This window comes from Mchenga conophoros, linkage group LG15, assembly GCF_057382185.1.
Source record: "Mchenga conophoros isolate Kocher_MC1m ecotype Shallow Benthic linkage group LG15, M_conophoros_male_GT1.1, whole genome shotgun sequence".
NCBI classification, from domain to species: Eukaryota; Metazoa; Chordata; class Actinopteri; order Cichliformes; family Cichlidae; genus Mchenga; species Mchenga conophoros.
The window spans coordinates 32,658,859-32,677,459 of record NC_140540.1 but is presented as its reverse complement, the minus strand read 5'-3'; the positions used below and the strand labels follow the sequence as shown (position 1 = coordinate 32,677,459).

The 18,601-nt window shown below is 40.8% G+C and overlaps 1 protein-coding gene across 1 annotated transcript; it reads left to right on the top strand.

Moving 5' to 3' along the window:
- Window positions 1-15,497: 15,497 nt before the first annotated feature.
- LOC146558672 (uncharacterized) lies at window positions 15,498-17,406 on the top strand. Its single transcript, XM_085247049.1, has 4 exons — window positions 15,498-15,817; window positions 15,959-16,210; window positions 16,778-16,867; window positions 17,039-17,406. The coding sequence occupies exons 1-4, from the start codon at window positions 15,688-15,690 to the stop codon at window positions 17,296-17,298; spliced, it is 732 nt and encodes a 243-aa protein (XP_085103175.1). The 5' UTR covers window positions 15,498-15,687; the 3' UTR covers window positions 17,299-17,406.
- The last annotated feature ends 1,195 nt before the right edge of the window (window positions 17,407-18,601 follow it).

Genomic DNA, 18,601 nt, shown 5'->3' with positions numbered 1-18,601 from the left:
CTGCAAAAAAAACCAAAAAACCTCACAGTCAGGAAATAGACATCTGATGCCACTGAGCCTTTTAGGTACTGCTTTGAATGCACAGATTTGAATGTGCTGCTAGAAACAGATAAGAACAGTACAGATATTGACAGATAGGTTGATTGTTTCACTGAGTACATCAACTTATGTAGAGACACAATTATACAGCGGCAACTGTATGTTGTTTCTACAATGCAAAAACCTTGGATGACAAGTAATATAAAGGCAATCCCCAACCAGAAAAAGGTAGCTTTTAGAGAAGGTGACAAAGACCTGCTCAAGCAGGTGCAACATGAGCTGAACATCCACGAATTGTTGAGATGAATCAATACCACCTCTGACTACAACAAAAAGAAAAGACATCCACTTATGAGTGAAAAGAGCTGATGAACTCATCCAGTTCTTCAGTCTTCTGATGTGGAAGCTACAAAAATAGGGGTGAGATTGGAGCTAGGAAGACTATGCTTTGGGAAGAACCCACTCACTGATTACATCTTGTTTAAACTTAAGGCATATAAACTGAACATTTAACAGTATTTCCTGAAAACCCTCTCTTGTCTGATCATTTCCTACTAACGTTTAAATTTACAATAATTGATTACACAGCAGTGGGGAGTAGATTTATCACAGTAGATGTCTTTCTGAATGTGTTGTAACTGAGTCTAAGAATATAATCTACCCACTGTTATCATCTTCAATGCCCTGTACCAACACAGAGCAGCTACCTGAACGCTACTCCAACAGAGGTCGATTATCTTGTTAACAAATTTTACCTCCTCATTAAATATGATTCTGGATTCTGTAGCTTCTATAGAACATCTTACTTTTCATCACTGATTGAAGAAAATAAGAACAATCCTAGGTTTCTCTTCGGAGTTGATTCTGTTCATCTGGATATAATGTTTTCAGTGGGAGAAACATTTTGTCAAGTGACTTCTTGAGTATCGGCTGAAACTGCATTCTTTTTCAATTACATTTCACATAAAGTTTTAAAAAGGCTTTTCTTATTTTTGAATAGTTATATTATTTGGATCCCTCAGTATCATTAAAACAATATTAAATATCCATATGTCCAAATATATTTTAAAATATACAGGCTTTCATAGGGTGCCCTAATTTTCTCACATGACTGTATATCCCTCCTCTGAGTCAAACAGGAACATACAAGATTGTACAAAATGAAAAACCACGTAAAGTAAAGAACTTTGCAATCTCTCAGGACACTTACGCCAACCCGCTCTTCAGTGCCACTCACAGCACATGTTCATTCCCCACACATTCTTCGGATGTTTCACCAATCTACAAAAATCATAGGCTAATTAAAGTCTCGGACAACACTGTTGAAAATATTTGTGGTTTGTTAGGATTTTCTATAACATTTCATTCATACAAACCTAAGTACATTCATGTCCAATCTAGTCATCACAATAATAGCTCTACAAACAGACCTTTGGTAAACAGAATCACCTCTTTTAACCCTTTTTATGTGCAGAACCCCACTGCTGTTCTGCATAGGCCTAAACCCCTCAGTGAGTTCATAAACAACACTGGCTACAGATACCGACTATGGAATGGAGCAGTTGTCAGCCACCTCCTGTACATGGATGATATCAAGCTGTATGCCAAGAGTGAATGAGACATCGATTCACTGATCCACACCACCAGGCTATACAGCAATGACATTGGAATGTTATTCGGACTGGATAAGTGCAGTCGAATGATAACAAGGAGAGGAAGATAGTCAGAACTGAGGGGATTGAAATACCAGAAGGCAACATTGCAGACATAGGGAACAAGTACAAGTACCTGGGCATCCCACGGGCAAATGGGAAGCATGAAGAGGCCACTAGGAAAGCTGCAACCACCAAGTACTTGCAGAGGGTCAGGCAAGTCCTGAGGAGTCAGCTGAATGGTAAGAACAAGATCCAGGCTATCAGCATCTACGCCCTGCCCATGATCAGGTACCCTGCTGAAATAATAGGTTGGCCAAAGGAGGAAATTAGAAGCCACTGACATGAAGACCAGGAAACTCCTGACCATGCATGGAGGGTTTTACCCCGAACCATCATCGAAGGACAGGCCCCTGCACAGAATGTACCACCGAACGATAGAGGAGGTGGGTGACATCCAGAAATCCTACCAGTGGCTGGACAAAGCTGGACTGAAAGACAGCACAGAGGCACTAATCATGGCAGTACAAGAACAAGCTCTGAGCACAAGATCCATAGAGGCTGGGGTCTGTCACACCAGGCAAGACCCCAGGTGTAGGCTGTGTGCCCCTGAGACAATCCGGCACGTAACCGCAGGGTGCAAGATGCTAGCTGGCAGGGCTAGCATAGATAGATAGATATTTATCAGCCCATTCTCTTCCGCTTATCCTTATCAGGGTCACAGGGCTGGAGCCTATTCCAGCTAACATAGAGCAAGAAGCAAGGCACACTCTGAACACATTACCAGTCTGTTGCAGGAAACCATTCACAGTCACATTCATACCTATGGGCAATTTAGAAGCGCCAACTAACCTAACTCCACTAATTCCATGTGTTTGTGGAAGACAGATTACCCGGAAAGAACCCATACAGACACAGGGAGAACATGCAAACTACACACAGAAAGGCCAGATGGTGGACACTTCTTGCTGTGAGGCAACAGTGCTAACTATGTGCCACTGTGCTCCCCTAGATGCAGTAGTGCTGTTACATCATGACCAGTTGCAGAAGTATTGTTGCATCATGTTGTTAGTCCGTTGTTAGCCTTACCTTAAATAAAATGTACCTCATTAACCTCTTAAGCCCCAACTCCCCCAGATACGGGGGCAAAAGATTGGAGATTGGTTAGGCGTTGGGGCTTGAGAGGTTAAATGTCCTGTGGTTTTAGATATAGTGTTCCGCATATCTGGATTGTAATAAGTTGTTATTTGGGTAACTTCAGTTTTGGGTCACCAGCTGTCTCGGTGAAGTTTAATAAACTCAGCCGTCTGCTCCTTGGTATGCAAAATATAACAGGACACTGCCGTCAATTCTCGACCATTTTACATTTCTGTTTAATCAGTTTTCTGTTTGACGTTTATTCAGCTGTGTGAAAACTATAACTTTAATCTCGGCCAAACCGATTTTCTCACAACCAAACAAAACACTGAAAGAAGCCAAACAATAACATTTTTTAGTTATCTAAGTGAGTTATGTATCATGTTTAACCTGGGTTGCATAAGGCCACGGGGGGTTTGAAAACTATGTGCCGGGAGTTCGCTGTTCTCCCCCCGGCTAGCTATATAACTGGTGGGTAACAGATGTCTCCATAAACGTCTGAGCACTTTTGCAAATATGTCATGTCTTGATAAACCAAGCAGATATTTGAAGTTTACACAGCTACATTCTATCTATCTTAAAAGTTTATTTTGTGACCCAGAAAGAGTAATAAGAGTAGTATTGAAACTAAGCAGAAGCCGCCATTGTTGGAAACTGGAATTGGCTGGGCTGCACTATGAATTCTGGGATATGGTGGGCCACGAAGGATACATCCGACCCATCCTTCAAATGTGGAGAAAAGGAGGATGGACGCATTTGGAGGAGTCTACTAATTTGGACAGCTATTGTCACGTCGCTGTGATGTAATCGGCCTACAAGTGCGGCCTCAGCAGGATGCAGCCTAATTTGGACACCTGCAATGTTCTCCTTGGGTACTGGCATTTATGTGGATGTTGCTGTAACAAAAATCACTCATTTAAACCACTGTAGACCAACATACTTTTCAGTAAAAGTAGCCATCCCCAACAGAACCATGTTTTTGTAGGTATAAGGGAAACCTCTACAATATCACACAGGTGGTTTTGACATATAAAAGATGGTTTAATCCTGTTTAACCTCATTTACACATGTGCTTCACAGCTATGAGCTTTGACTAGGCTAAATAGAAGTTAAAAAAAATTAAGGCAAAATGTTTAAGAAATGTTGATATGTGATTTCCACATCACAGTAAATCCTGAGCTTCACCACAGGAAAAAATATATGACAAACTCGAAGTCCTAATTACAGCATAGATCATATTCTACAGGTGCAAAATCTACTTTACAAATGAACCAAATTACTTAACATGACTATGAGATTATGTAGGAGTTAGGTTTAATTTACAGCGATGTGATTTGTAAACAAATAGCTCACCTATGGTGCACATGTAGCTCCTGCTCTCTACTTGACTGAGCATCATTAAGAAGGATCATTGAAGTTTTTTGTACAGTAATGATAACTGATTGTATAATAGATATCCAGTCCTGACACACAATCAACTCTAATACGATACCTTGGTGATAAGTTAGAGGAGTAGTGGGACCCTCTGCAGACATTCTGCATTACAGAAAGGGACTGATGATGGTACAGAGCCTAATAGATGTGACCAGCTTCTCCTCCCTGAAGAGGTGAGAGGAGAAAACATTATATCACATTTGCTTCATCCTCATCTTTCCATTTTATTTAGAAGTACAGACTAGTTTATTCAGCCCCATGATGGGTCTTTTAGACTCATCATGAGGCTGAATAAACAGAAAGCTTTATCTGTTTAAGGTGACACACAGAGCAATAAATAGCAGATTGGCATCACTAAAAGCTTTCTCATAACAGCACTGGAGCTTCATCAGAATGCACATGTCCTTGTAATTGCTTATACATATCTAAACTCTAAATGTAGCTTGGCCATGAGCATTTATTGATGTGGGAGTGCATGCGTGTACAGTATGTGGGTGGTATTTTGCACAGTAACTCCATGCACAAGCTGTTAGATTGTGTATGCCGACCAAGTATTTTCAGCCAAAAGGGCAGTTTGTAGCACACTGTTCAACTTAGCCAGTGATACAACATTCTAATCTCATTCTCCCTGTGTCAGAAATGGTAGAGATATTTAAGGCTGGTGTAACACAATGGTTTTAGGGCAACAGTGAATATATTTGCTTGTCTTTTCTCTTCTGGTAGAAAATCACAACATTATTTTACATGTGTTGTGGTCAGATGTCTGTTGCAACAGACCGTCTGTTTTGGTTATTTTAATAAAGGATGGAGATGTGTCTTTGCTTCTAAGCAATGTGGCCATTAATGACTCTGGAACGTATGAGTGTCTGTGGCTATTAGATAAGTTCAATGTTTAAAAAACTTTTTATTGCATTAATCACATTCCTTGTAATGAGATGACCCAGTTTGCAGTGCTCTGGTTTTGGACTCCTGTCATGATCCTAAGATATATACCAGAGATTACATTAGCTTGCAAACTTTGCATGCTATAGACTAGTAGTTGTTATCATACTATTACTCAGACCTTTTGGAATCTCTTAGGATAGTTTTTGCCAAGAAATTGGATGGCACATGGACATCTGTTCAGGGCCTTGCATTTTCATGACAGTTGATGCTACACAGACCCAATGAAATTAACTGTTGCAGTATGTGTATATATATATATATATATATATATATACACACACACATATATATATATATATATATATATATATATATATATATATATATATATATGTATATATATATATATATATATATATATATATATATATATATATATACTAGAGATGGACCGATCCGATATTACGTATCGGTATCGGTCCGATACTGACCTAAATTACTGGATCGGATATCGGAGAAAAATAAAAAATGTAATCCGATCCATTAAATATCACGAAAGCACCTCGCAAAACTTGCAACGCGCCGTAACTCGGCTCAGAACGTTAGCAGTATGCATCACGTGATAGAGCGGCTGCTGCATGCGGGACCTGTCGTGGTCTGGATAGCATGTGGAGCTTCGCTAGCAACCCGGCATTTCATCTCCGACAAAGTTATCCCGAGAGAAGTAAAGCAAGTGTGTAAGTCCATCTCTGAATGTTTGTAAAGCATTCCTGCGTTAAGCTTAACAAACGATATATGGAGCGACTGCCTCTCCTGCTGCTACTTCAATCATGAAACTGCTTAACGATCAGCTGATCGGCTTTTCTGTCGGGAGTCCGTGTCTCTGGTTTGTTTTTGGCCCACTTTGCACCAGAAAGAGGAAACCAGCGGCTAAACAACAGCAGCACGTTTAAGCTTGATCAGCTGTTGTTAGAATGTATTTAATATTACTTTCTACTCCAGGATCTTTTTCTACGTAGCTGACGCTGGTAACTGTGCAGGGGCGGATCTAGCAAAGTTTAGCCAGGGGGGGCGATAGGGCATTAACAGGGAAAAGGGGAGCAGAAAGACATACTTTTCTTTCTTATTCTCATTTAAAATGTCTAGCTTTTAATAAATAATTATCTGACACCCAAAGTTTTAATTTGATGCAAAATGAATAGAAGTCCATTACTGTATATAGTAACTATTAAGTCTAATATATATACCCTAGTAAGCTATAGTACTTTTTCCTTTGGGAAGGTACCATCTGTGCAGTCTGCAATTTTGTTGAAGAAAGATGTTGAATCTATTTAATATTTTAATATATTGAAAAATAATTGATTTCTGTGCATTTTTTTTCACACTGCATCAAATTAAGTTTGATTACGTCGATTAAGCATCATGAGGTGGAGCGTGAGGGGTGGTTCCCTATTTTTTATTTATTTATTTTTGTTGTTGCTGGGAGTTGGAACCCTATTAGTTAGGTTGCTTAATATTTACGCTAAGTACTCTTTAAAATACCAGAATAGGGAGGATGGTGTAGGTTTAAGTTTATTAGATTGATCAGTGTTGCTGAACTATGAAATATTTTTTTTGCATACAGGTATAACAGAATAGCTTTAGTGTAGTTGTTGTTTTAAACTTGAGTATGAACTTATACAAAATGCAGCAAGATATTTAAAAAAAAACTGTTTTGTTGAAACACACTATATCGGATTCATATCGGTATCGGCAGATATCCAAATTTATGATATCGGTATCGGTATCGGACATAAAAAAGTGGTATCGTGCCATCTCTAATATATACACACATATATATATATATATATATATATACACACATATATACACACATATATATTAGGGGTGCAACGATACTCGTATCGATATTGAACCGTTCGATACAGTGCTTTCGGTTCGGTACGCATATGTATCGAATAATGCAAAATTTTTAATTAATTTTATCAACTTTTCTTCTGACGATGCTGTCTTTGTTGAGAGCTCAGTGGATCTGCGTTCGACAGTGCAGCCTAGGCGGAGTAGTAGTAGAACGCAGATCCACTGAGAGCAGCGCAAGCTAGCAAGACAGAAGCTAAGCTCGTTGAAACATGGCAAACCTTGAACCTCCCCCACCCTCATTCAGATCTGGCCTTTGGAAATATTTTGGTCTTCATGTGAAGTATGACCCTGAAGGTAAGCGCGTCATGGACAAAAGGAAAACAGTATGTTGGATGTGCCACACAATGCTCAATTACATTGTTGGGAATTAGTGCGTTAGCGCAGTTAGCTCGTTAACGTGTTGACGCCGTCCAGCCCCACGCACGGGGCAATCCGCGGTAGCTCGTTAACGGAGATTTGCCGCGTAATGGCGTTAATGTCAATTTTAACGAGATTAACGCTGACAGCACTAGTGGGAACACAACGAATATGACTGCAAATTTACACCGACATCATCCTAGTGCAAAGACAAGTGGAAGCAGACAAAAACAACAAGCACGCTTGCTACAAACTTTACCCGAGTCATTTAGACAGCCGTTAGCACATGATTCTCCTTATAGGGACCTGATATGTTTAATATGCTGCTGAGAGTATACCCCAGAAAAAGCGTATAGTATAGCTTTTATTTTGGAAAGAGCCATTTCTCTGTAATAAACTCTCTTTTCCAAAGATGAGTGATTTCAAATTCAAATTCAAATTTTATTTGTCACGTACACAGTCATACACAGTACGATATGTAGTGAAATGCTTGGACAACTGCTCGTGACCTAAAGAAAACAAAAAAGGAAAAGGCTATGAATAAGATAGGAAATAAATATGAAAAATTAAAAAGGGTAAATTTAACTAGGAAGGAATAGAATATAAATTAAGGTTAAAAATGAAATAACTGTACAACACAAATTAGAATGAAGGGTAAATTTAACTGGGAAGAATAAGATAAAGATAAATATATAAATTAAAGTTGAAAATAAAATAACTGTACAACAAAATACACAATACACAATATAGAACTATATAAGAATGTATGAAGAAATCTAAATATAAATAAATATATACACAATAACAGCAGCTGTACAAGTATTAACCGGAAATGAAGAATATAGTGACCAGTGTTGTGCAAAACCAAAGTCCAGAAAGTCCAGTGTGTGTGTAAGAACTGTATCAATCAGATAGATTTTTTTTTTTTTATTACTTTGTTGTTTCAGCAACATTAAATTTAAAAACTGTATGTTTGAGTTAAAATATAGTATTTATAATTTTAATAAATGACAAATTAAAAAAGCATGTACTTTTTTTTGTATCGAAAAAATATCGAACCATGACACCAAAGTATCGAACCGAACTGCACCGTGAATTTTGTGTATCGTTGCACCCCTAATATATATACACATTTGTATATGTATAAATAAATAGTAAATCACAAACTCTAGCTACTGAATCCTTCCATATGACATATGATGTTCAATTAACCTTCATTTTCTTTCAGTTAAGGTGTCACAAGATGTCTTTGATAATCATAGTTGCATTTCATGAGATAGGCTGAAGCAATTCAGATCTAATCAGCACAGTGTGATAATGTTTTCCCCACATCTGACAAAAGGTAAGACAAAGCAGACTTGGTTCTGAGATGAGCTTTGTTTTTTAGTTAATTTCCTGTGACAGTTTCACATTAACTGACACACAGTGCAGCAACTTACGATTAATCCTACTACCCTGCAAGACAGCACAAAGACAACAACCTTTTCCACTGACAATATTGTGTTTATTACTGGATAATTCTGTATTGCATTCATGATGTTGCCTTTGTCCGTAGATGAGGATTAAAATTTCTGAGAAAGCTCAAAGCTGTAATTTCCTGTGTTTGCAGGTACAGAACAGTGGCCCTACACATCACTTAATAAAAGTTCTTAAACCTCAACATTTACTCTTCACCCTTGATGGGATGTGTGTGTGAAGTAAATAAAACCTGATAAAGGTCAACGGTCATCACTTGAGCATCACTTGTTGAACTAAAGACTTAAAACTAAATTCTTTCACACTGTTTTTGCCAATAGTGTTTTATTTACCATAAAGTAATTCAGACTCATTCATACTGGGTAACCAGAGAGGATAATGTATACTTTAATATGTAACTTTCTTCAGTCTTCTTGATGTTTCTGAAGTGATGTCTCTCTACCCACTACCACTACTCTGAAAATGTACACTAAGCAGAAGGAAGGAGGCCAAAGATCAGTGAGTGTCAGAACCACTGTCCAGGATGAGACAATGGACATCCATAAGTACATCAGAAAGAAGAGGAAAGAGGAGAACAACCATCATGGAAGGACAGGTCCCTGCACAGTGTGTAACACCAGCAGTTAGAAGAAGTGGCTGATATCAAGAAATCCTACCAGTAGCTGGGCAAAGCTAGGCTGAAAGACAGCACAGATGCACCTAACAAGGCAGCACTGGAAGAAGCTCTAAGTAGTGATGGGCAGATGAAGCCCCATGAAGCACTGAAGCTTTTCATCCAATTGGTTCACCCCAACGCGAAGCTTCATGAAGCTTCATTTGCTCTAGCAGGACACCTACTGGACGTAAAAATAATAGCTGGCATGAATTTGAAGAGTGTGGCATTTTGCACACAGCCTGTAAATGTCAACAACAAAAGGAGTGTGTAAAACACCTATAGTGTAGTGATGGCAGTATACTGTGTATATTTATGCTGGCAGTATGGAAAATGATTATTTGCGGCAAAGTTCGAACCGCTTCATGAACCAGTCACGTGGTACAGCCGGGCAGCGAGGCTTCGGACGTCATCATTTTCAGCTCCTCCCATAAATGAAGCAAGCCTCGATACGCGCTTCGCGGAAACGCCCCCTCCATTACTCGACACACGCTCCGAAGCCTCGATACAGAACGTCCCATCACTAGCTCTAAGTACAAGATCCATAGAGGCTGCACTTGGGGTCTATCACACCAGGCAAGACCCCAGGTCATAGCTGGACTGGCCATCGGGCATACCGGGCATTTGCCCGGTGGGCTGCTGGCGATTTTTTGTTTTTATGGGCCGATGGATTTTTTTTTTTTTTTTTTTTTAGGAAGGGTATCTATAATGAAAGGTGTTGGATTGGCCAATTGGTCATGATCGACTCTGGGCTGGACCAATTACAGCCGAGGAGGCCGGATGCACCCTCCCCTTTGTTTAGCAATCATGTGATTTTCGCGCATTGCATGCCGGGAACTAGTGGCAAAACAATCCAAGTACCGCATCAAATGCAAGCATTTGCAGCAACGCAAAACGTTCATTCTCCGGTTCCAACACCTTCTTGTTTTTTTCTTTGCCGCACAAAAAAGGAATGTACAAAACAAAAGGAGAACAATGCCGGTCCGTACAAAGACAGACTCGACGAAAAGACAAAGAAAAGATACGAGGAAAAATCAAAGGAGTGAAAGGGTCAGACCCTTACGAGCACACAGAGTGGACAAAAGACGTTAGCGTGCTGCCCAACTTTCACCACGCTCATATTTATAATTATACGGTTCTTGGAGTGAGTGCATACACTCATGAAGTTTAGTAACTTCAGGTCACTGCAACAAGCCCAGGTACAGTTTACCGACGGATGGGTACAGGACCTTGAAATGCACCGTGTAGAACGAAAGACCACGGTAAGAACAAAGGTAAGTTTACCAGTCTCACAAATCGTCGTCATAAATACACATTCGTTAACCGTTTATTAATATAACCTTTGAGCTCAACGGTAATTAATTAGTAGTGGAAATAATTTCTGGTAGCATTACAGAAATGTAGCAGTGACAATAATATTGTATGTTGTAATCGCACTGGACAATTAGTGATACAAAACAACTGTTTTATCCTGTGAATAAAAGTATATGTTTTTGTCAATGTACCATGGTAATAACAGAAGCGAAACGCAATATTGTGTCAGGACAATTCACTATTTATGCACAATAAACAAAGGAGCATAGCGCGACAATTTCTGTTCAGCGCCAGACTTGCTTGTAACCTATATCACCAATTATGTTAAGAAAAATGACGTATTAACTACTACAAAACTCTGACCTTTGTGGGAATGCTTGGAGCAGACTAACATGTGAGCTGGAGTGTTCTGAGACGTTATATTTGGTATATCCAGACCATCCGTCGGCTCTTACTTCGGAAACATGGCTTAAAAAATTTCTCTTCAACGACGTAATCCGATAAAAAAAAAAAAAAAACTAACTATCTCTTTACCCGTCGGCTTCCCGTGGCTGTCATGCGACCGGCTATTGCAGTTAATAATACAACAGCTTGTTGCCATTTTCTGTGTTTCTTTTTATCGCTGTGTAACCGAGTTCAATTGAAAGCCTGCGTGCGCTAGTACCTCTTGCCACAAGTTCCCAGAATCGTTTGCGGTTTTACCCCTGAATGACGTCACATTTTCAATCTTTATCCTGGTGGGCCAGTCTCTAGTCAAAATGCCCGGGCCGATTTTTTGTCCCAGTCCAGCCTTGCCCCAGGTGCAGACTGTGCAAAGATGTGCCTGAGACAATCCAGCACGTAACCGCAGGGTACAAGATGCTGGTACGCAGAGCTAACATGGAACGTCATAACTAAGTTGCTGGCAATAATATACAAGAACATCTGTGTTAAGTAAAGCCTTGAAGTCCCGAGGTCAAAATGGGACACATTCCATAGGGTGGTTGAGAATGACCGAGCTAAGATCCTGTGGGACTTCCAGATATGGACAGACAAACTAGTGATGGGTAACCAAAAAAAGGTAGGTTAAATGCATAATGGTATCTGTACAAAAGGGTTAGGGTTGTGTATGGGATTTCCTATGCCCCCTGAATGCACCATCGGGGTGCATGTCCGCAACTTTAGTTCAGAGACAAACGGCAGCCAAACAACGGACAGTGTGTGCGTTCATAAGACCGTAAGTTAATGTTTTACTTCACTCAGTTGTGTTGGTGTTCAGCCATGAGTGTATTTGATGACTTACCAGCAGTTTCTGCTTCTGTTTATGTGACATTATGTACAAGTGGCAGTTCGCTAGCATAACAGATTTGTTTGCTAATTAGCTTCTAGCAGAGAGATTCGTTGTTATCGTGTTGTTGATTCTGTGCTCTGTGTAACAGATGATAAACCGATGTAAAGTTGCCTTCAGTGCATAGTTGTATGCGGTGTGTTAATGCATAATGTCTGACTTTAAGTTTATGTAACCAGGCTGAAGTATAATGTCAGCTTATTTAGCTATATACTGTACTTGAGTACACCTCAGTTGTATCTTTATGTTTATTATGTAATCTGATTCCTAATTGATTGTATTATTATGCTTTGTCTGCAGAAACCACACATACACACACACACTCTATTTCGCCCAGCTGCGGGCACATTCTCAATTGAAAATACAAAGAATGACAACTTTATTCCTGGACTCTGCCTGTTTGTTCCTCTCACATCTGAACATTTGCAAGTGTCCTGACCCGACACTCTGAAGTGATTGCTGCCAGCTCAGATTTCTTTAACCCTTCTGAACAGTATCTTTCTGTTGAAAGAGTAGATCAAAATGCCTTAAAGCTTCAGTCTTTATATTTTCAAAATGTTGTAATTATTTCAAATATTATTTCAACTATTAGTCAAGTTTTTCTACTTTTCCTGCATGTGATCAACTCCCCTTCCTGTTCCTGCTTTCTTGTCTACTGTCTGCATCGCACTGTCAGATAAAGGCTAAAAATGCCACAAAAAAGGAAATAAATAAAAAGTTTGTTATGTGTTTTAGTATTAACCCACTAAACATTGGACGTTGAATAGATGTGCAGATAATCTCTATATCAGGTCCTTCGCTCAGTAACCAATTCTGGATATCTATATGATCAGTGTTGTGGAGTAACGGAATACATGTACCAGCGTTACGTATTTAAAATACAAATTATGAGTAACTGTATTCCGTTACAGTTACTGTTTGAAAAGGTGTTATTCAGAATACAGTTACTTTGTCAAAATAAATGGATTGCACGGCGGTCTTTTTCTGTTTCATATGTTAGGCTATGCCCTGTCTATTTTTGGTAATTCCACGCCGGTGGAAACCTAAACAAAACACACATTAAGACGCTCTAATGCTTGTGTCTCAATCTTGCGGTCCATGTCACCCCTACTTGCATAATGACAAAAAGAAATATTTTTTAAAAATTATTATTCAAAAAAATTAGTTAATATGAAGGCAATAGGCAGAGTGTTACAGGCATAGCCCTAAAGAATGTAGCCTCATGAGCAGTGTAGTCTGTGCTGCAGGGAGAATGGAATGCCATATCCGTTATGTGTCTGTGAGCACGAGGAGGTGTCGTGGAGGAGGTGTGTCCCAATAAGAAAGATGTCTTTAATGCTGTGAGTATATCGGCGAGCACAATCACCAGACGCGTGGAAGAAATAGGGCGTAATGTATATGCCCAGCTGCAACAAAAGACGAAAGAATTCGACTTTTTTTCATTAGCACTGGATGAGAGCATGGACGTGCAGGACACAGCGCAGCTTCTTATTTTTATTCGTGGAGTTAGCGTAAACTTTGAGATGTGCGAGGAGCTGGCAGCCCTCCAAAGTCTGAAAGGCACTACGACGGGGGAGGATATTTTCGACAAAGTATGTCAAACAATGGAAGAGTTGGATCTGGACTGAGCAAAGCTTGCTAGCATCACGACTGACGGGGCTCCTTGTATGGTGGGCGCATCTCAGGGCCTAATAGGACGCATGAACCACGAGATGGAAGAACGGGGTCTCACCGCCCCTCTACAAGTCCACTGCATAATTCACCAGCAAGCGCTTTGCTGCAAAGTGTTGAAGTGGGATTCTGTCATGAAGGCTGTGGTATCATGCATAAACTTCATCAGAGCAAATGGACTGAAACACAGGCAGTTCCAACAATTCCTGTCCGAACTGGAATCTGTGTACGGAGATGTGCTGTGCTACACAGAGGTCCGATGGTTGAGCCACGGCAGAGGTTTGAGGCATTTTTACGAGCTGTTACCCGAAATTAACGCATTTCTTCATTCAAAAGGCAAAACGGTCCAAGAGCTGATCGACCCAGAATGGAAGTGGCACCTCGCATTTTTAACAGACGTGACGGAAATGCTGAACAGCCTTAACTTGCAGCTACAAGGCCAGGGGAAACTCATTTGCAACATGTATTCCCATATAAAAGCATTTGAGTTGAAACTAGCGCTGCTTTTGGAACAAGTGAAAAAGCACAACTTCACCCATCTCCTACCCAAAACCTTTCTGCAGAAAACCCAGCGGTCCTGTTCCCAGCTGAAAAGTGTGTGGAAGCACTGGAAATGCTGAAGGCGGAGTTCAGTGTGCGATTCCGTCAACTGCATGTTTATGCAAAAGAAATCCGTCTTTTCCAAAACCCCTTTGTTGCCGACATCGATGAAGCCCAGCCTTTTTATCAGTTTGAGCTGGCCGAGTTACAGAACTGTGTTCTGAAAGACGCATTCAAGCCCAACAGTCTCGCTGACTTCTATACCGCCCTCCCAAATGACACGTACCCTAACATAAAAAAAAACACGCAATGAAGATGTCCACACTTTTTGGCAGCACGTATATCTGCGAGCAAACTTTTTCACGCATGAAACTCATGAAAACCGATGAGATAAAGATTGACAGATGAACCCAGAGAGAGTTATTTGATTATTTATTGATGTCATAAATAGTGTTATTAAGTATTTCCTAAGTTAATTTTATCTGTTAAGAACCCAGAGAGGGTTATTTGATCTCGGAAAGGGTTATTAATATTTGGTTACTGTGTGTGTGGCTTTCTGGAAAACAATAAATGTTTACATTTTGGCAAACCTGTGATCGTCACACTTTTTCTGTTACAAACTGACCCTGGCCCCACATCAGAGAAGGAAAAAGTTATGTGGCCCTCACTGGAAAAAGTTTGGGGACCCCTGTCCTAAACAATACGTTTCGTTGGAGCAGCCTTTCAACGGCTCTCTCTGTCTCTCGCTAGCAAAGTTTACCCAGACAACAAAGTAAAGCTAGTTTTTGGTTATTAGCCCGACACGGAACCCGACGTATTAGCCAGATGTCCCTTTACTATGTTTTGGAGCCTTACGGTGTGTTCACACCGAACGCGATGGACGCGAATAGAGCGTCAGGTTTACATGTAAAGTCAATGGAAAGGCGCGATGACGCGCGATTGCGGGTCCCGCGAAAATTCGGAAGCAGATTTGCGTCGCGAAAACGCCAAAACGCGTGAAACGCGCGTCAGTGTAGTGCGTCAGGCGCGTCAGGCGCGTTTGACGCGCGAAACGCGCGTCAGTGTAGCGCGTCAGGCGCGTTTGACGCGCGAATAAAACCACGCGCGTGAGTTTTTGTGTTGCACTTTGTGCATACGCGCGTTTCGCGTCTACCGCTCGAGTTGGAAAAATCTGAACTCCAGCGTCAAATCGCGCCGCGACAACCAATCAGGAGCCTGGTGACGTGGCTCTGACCTAGGTCAAAGGGGCAGATCCAGCCAAAGCCCTTCATTCTTCATTCAGTATGGAGGAAAAGCTGATCAGCGCCGTGGCTAACCACCCCGAGCTATATGATGCCAGCTCCTATTTCTACCGAGACAGGAATAAAAAGGACCTAGCTTGGAGACACATAAGTGAGGAGATCGGGCAACCTGGTAAGTTCATTCCTTCTTCTTTTTAATTTTCAGACTGACCCGATGAAGCCGTGCAAAAGCTAGCAAGCGCGCCTACTGTCCCGCGATTTTCCCACTGTTGTACAAATACCTTTCCGCTAACCAGATAATGCGTTTATTCAGAGGACATCTGCAGGAGAAAGTGGAAGAGCCTCAGGGACACCTATAATAAGGAGAAGAGGTCAGAGAAGGAGAAGAGGAGTGGGTCTGCAGCAGGATCGGGGAGGAGATGGAAGTTCTTCGCGGTCATGGGGTTTCTGGACCCCTTCCTCACCCCGCGGGAGACCAGCGGTAATATGGTGCGGACCGTGGAGAACTTCTCCCCCGAGGACCAGGGACAGCCCGAAGAGGCAGCAGGGGAGTGTCAGTCAGAAGGTATGTTTACAATTAATTAATGTAGGCAGTTAATTTATGCGTGTTGTCATACAGGAATATATTTTGTTTATTAATAAACAGTATAAAGTAGTCCCGCTGTTCATCCGTCACTGCCTCGCCTTTTCGCTGATTTTTTTATTGCACCGTACAGCTTTCAACGATGCGCATTGCATTCTGCAGCCCAAATGACAAATCTCCTCCGTGTCGTGTCTCCTGCGCTTGCCAAACTTATCATGTTTGGTTTTGATAACCATCACTTCAAATAGAAAAAAACAGCACAAAAACACTCATAACTATGACCCTCATTCGGAAATAGACACCTGCACCGGGAGCAAAAAAGGCGCACAAAAGTGGCGCCGCAGACAGAGAAAAAGCGTGGCATAATACTTTTACGTTTTAAAATCGACAAAGGTTTGCACTTTGAGAATCAACTTGTGAGAACTGTGACTACTGTTCATGTGCTGCAATAAATGGGAGACCACTGTATATAATAATAAGTATATAATAATATAATATTCTCTATGACTATTGTCTTCAACCTGTTAACATTTAATATTGTCTTGATAGAGTCAAGTTATCATGCAGCAGAGTCCTCCCCTGTTGCTTCTCCTGACTCCCCAGTCCCTGGTCCCTCCACTCCTGCTGCTGCACCCACAGGTATGAACATCAAGCACTGATAGCTTTTTACTTGCTTGGATTCCCTTGTGATCACCTTTACTAAATATCTACAACCAATCTGTTCATATCCTGGTTTTTTTCAATTTTGAAAATGACAATCTAGTAGCAGCCTTCTCATTTCTTTGTGGTGTTTTGTTCTGTTTTTTACAGGCCCACAGAGGAGGAGAGCTCGAAGGCGGTCGAGGGAAGGGTCCCAGGATGGTCCATCGGCGGTGGAGCTGGCTATCCTGGAGTCCCTAAAGAGGCCACGCCCGTCTGCAACAGAGTATTTCCTCCTCGGCCTTGTTCCTGCTCTGGAGAGCATGCCGCCTCAGACACGAGAATTCGTGAAATTCCAAATTCATAAATTAGTTTTTGACAACAGCACAGCTGTGCTAAATTTGGAAACATTGGACCCTAATGATCAGTAGTTTTCTGATGAGGCAGCAGCTCTCCAGGGCAGAAACAATGTTCTTATTCTTCTCCTCCTTCTCCCCTGAGGCTCTTCCACTCCAAGCTGGGTCCTTTTTATTCCTGTCTCTCTGTAAATAGTTAAATTTTATATATTTATGTTGAATCTTTTTATTACTGAATTTATATATTTTATCAAATAAACATTTATAATGACAAATGTCTCTGTTCTACTACACAGCAAATATTGGCACCCGGCTTGACACAAGTAGAATTTATTTCATATTATACTAATGACAAAATATACTGATACAGTGGGATGCAAAAGTTTGGGCAACCTTGTTAATAGCCATCATTGTCCTGTACAAATCGTTATTTGTCACAATTTAAATTGTCAGTTAAATACATCATATAGGAGACACACACAGTGATATTTGAGAAGTGAAATGCAGTTCACTGGATTTACAGAAAGTGTGCAATAACTTTACACTAAATAAAGCAGGTGCATATATTGGCAACACATAAAAAGAGAAATAACATAAATATGTAGTGTATATCAATGTGTGTGTCTCCTATATGATATATGTAATTGACATTTTTTACTGTAACCGATTCATACAGGAAAATAATGACTATTAATAAGGTTGCTCAAACTTTTGCATCACACTGGTTATAGGAACATAGTGAAGACAAGTTACTTAAGAGAATAAAGAGAGGTTAGGTTATTTTGGAGTAGAGATCCATTTATTAAGAAAATTTTAAAAAGGAGAAAGTTCCCTTGTAGTTGTGGAACATGGATCCTGAGTTGGGGGGTGCCTTCGTCTGGACGTGCTTCCCATCCAGAGCTCCACAACAGAGGGGGAAGTTCCAGCGCTCCTGGAATCCCTCTGCGATGGACCGCCAGTCTTCAGTTGAAGGCACAGCCGTGAAATCGTCCACTAGACAGTCCCAGATGGCCGTCGCTACCTGGGGGATGATCTGGCTCACCATACCTATGACACCACAGCCATGCTATCATTCAACCACTGAACTGATAACAGCATAAATCGAATTAAATTAAATCGGGACTTGATGAGACCATCTGAGTATCACTAGAAATATTATAAACAGTACCAGTTTGCTATCGGTAAACACCGAGAGCATTCACTGTTAGCATAGCACATCCATGTTAGCAGTGTATAAACGATACACTGCTAACATGGATGTGCTATGCCATCAGTAAACGCCGACAGCATTCACTGTTAGCATAGCACATCCATGTTAGCAGTGTATAAACGATAGTTTATACACGCCGACAGCATTCACTGTTATAGCACATCCATG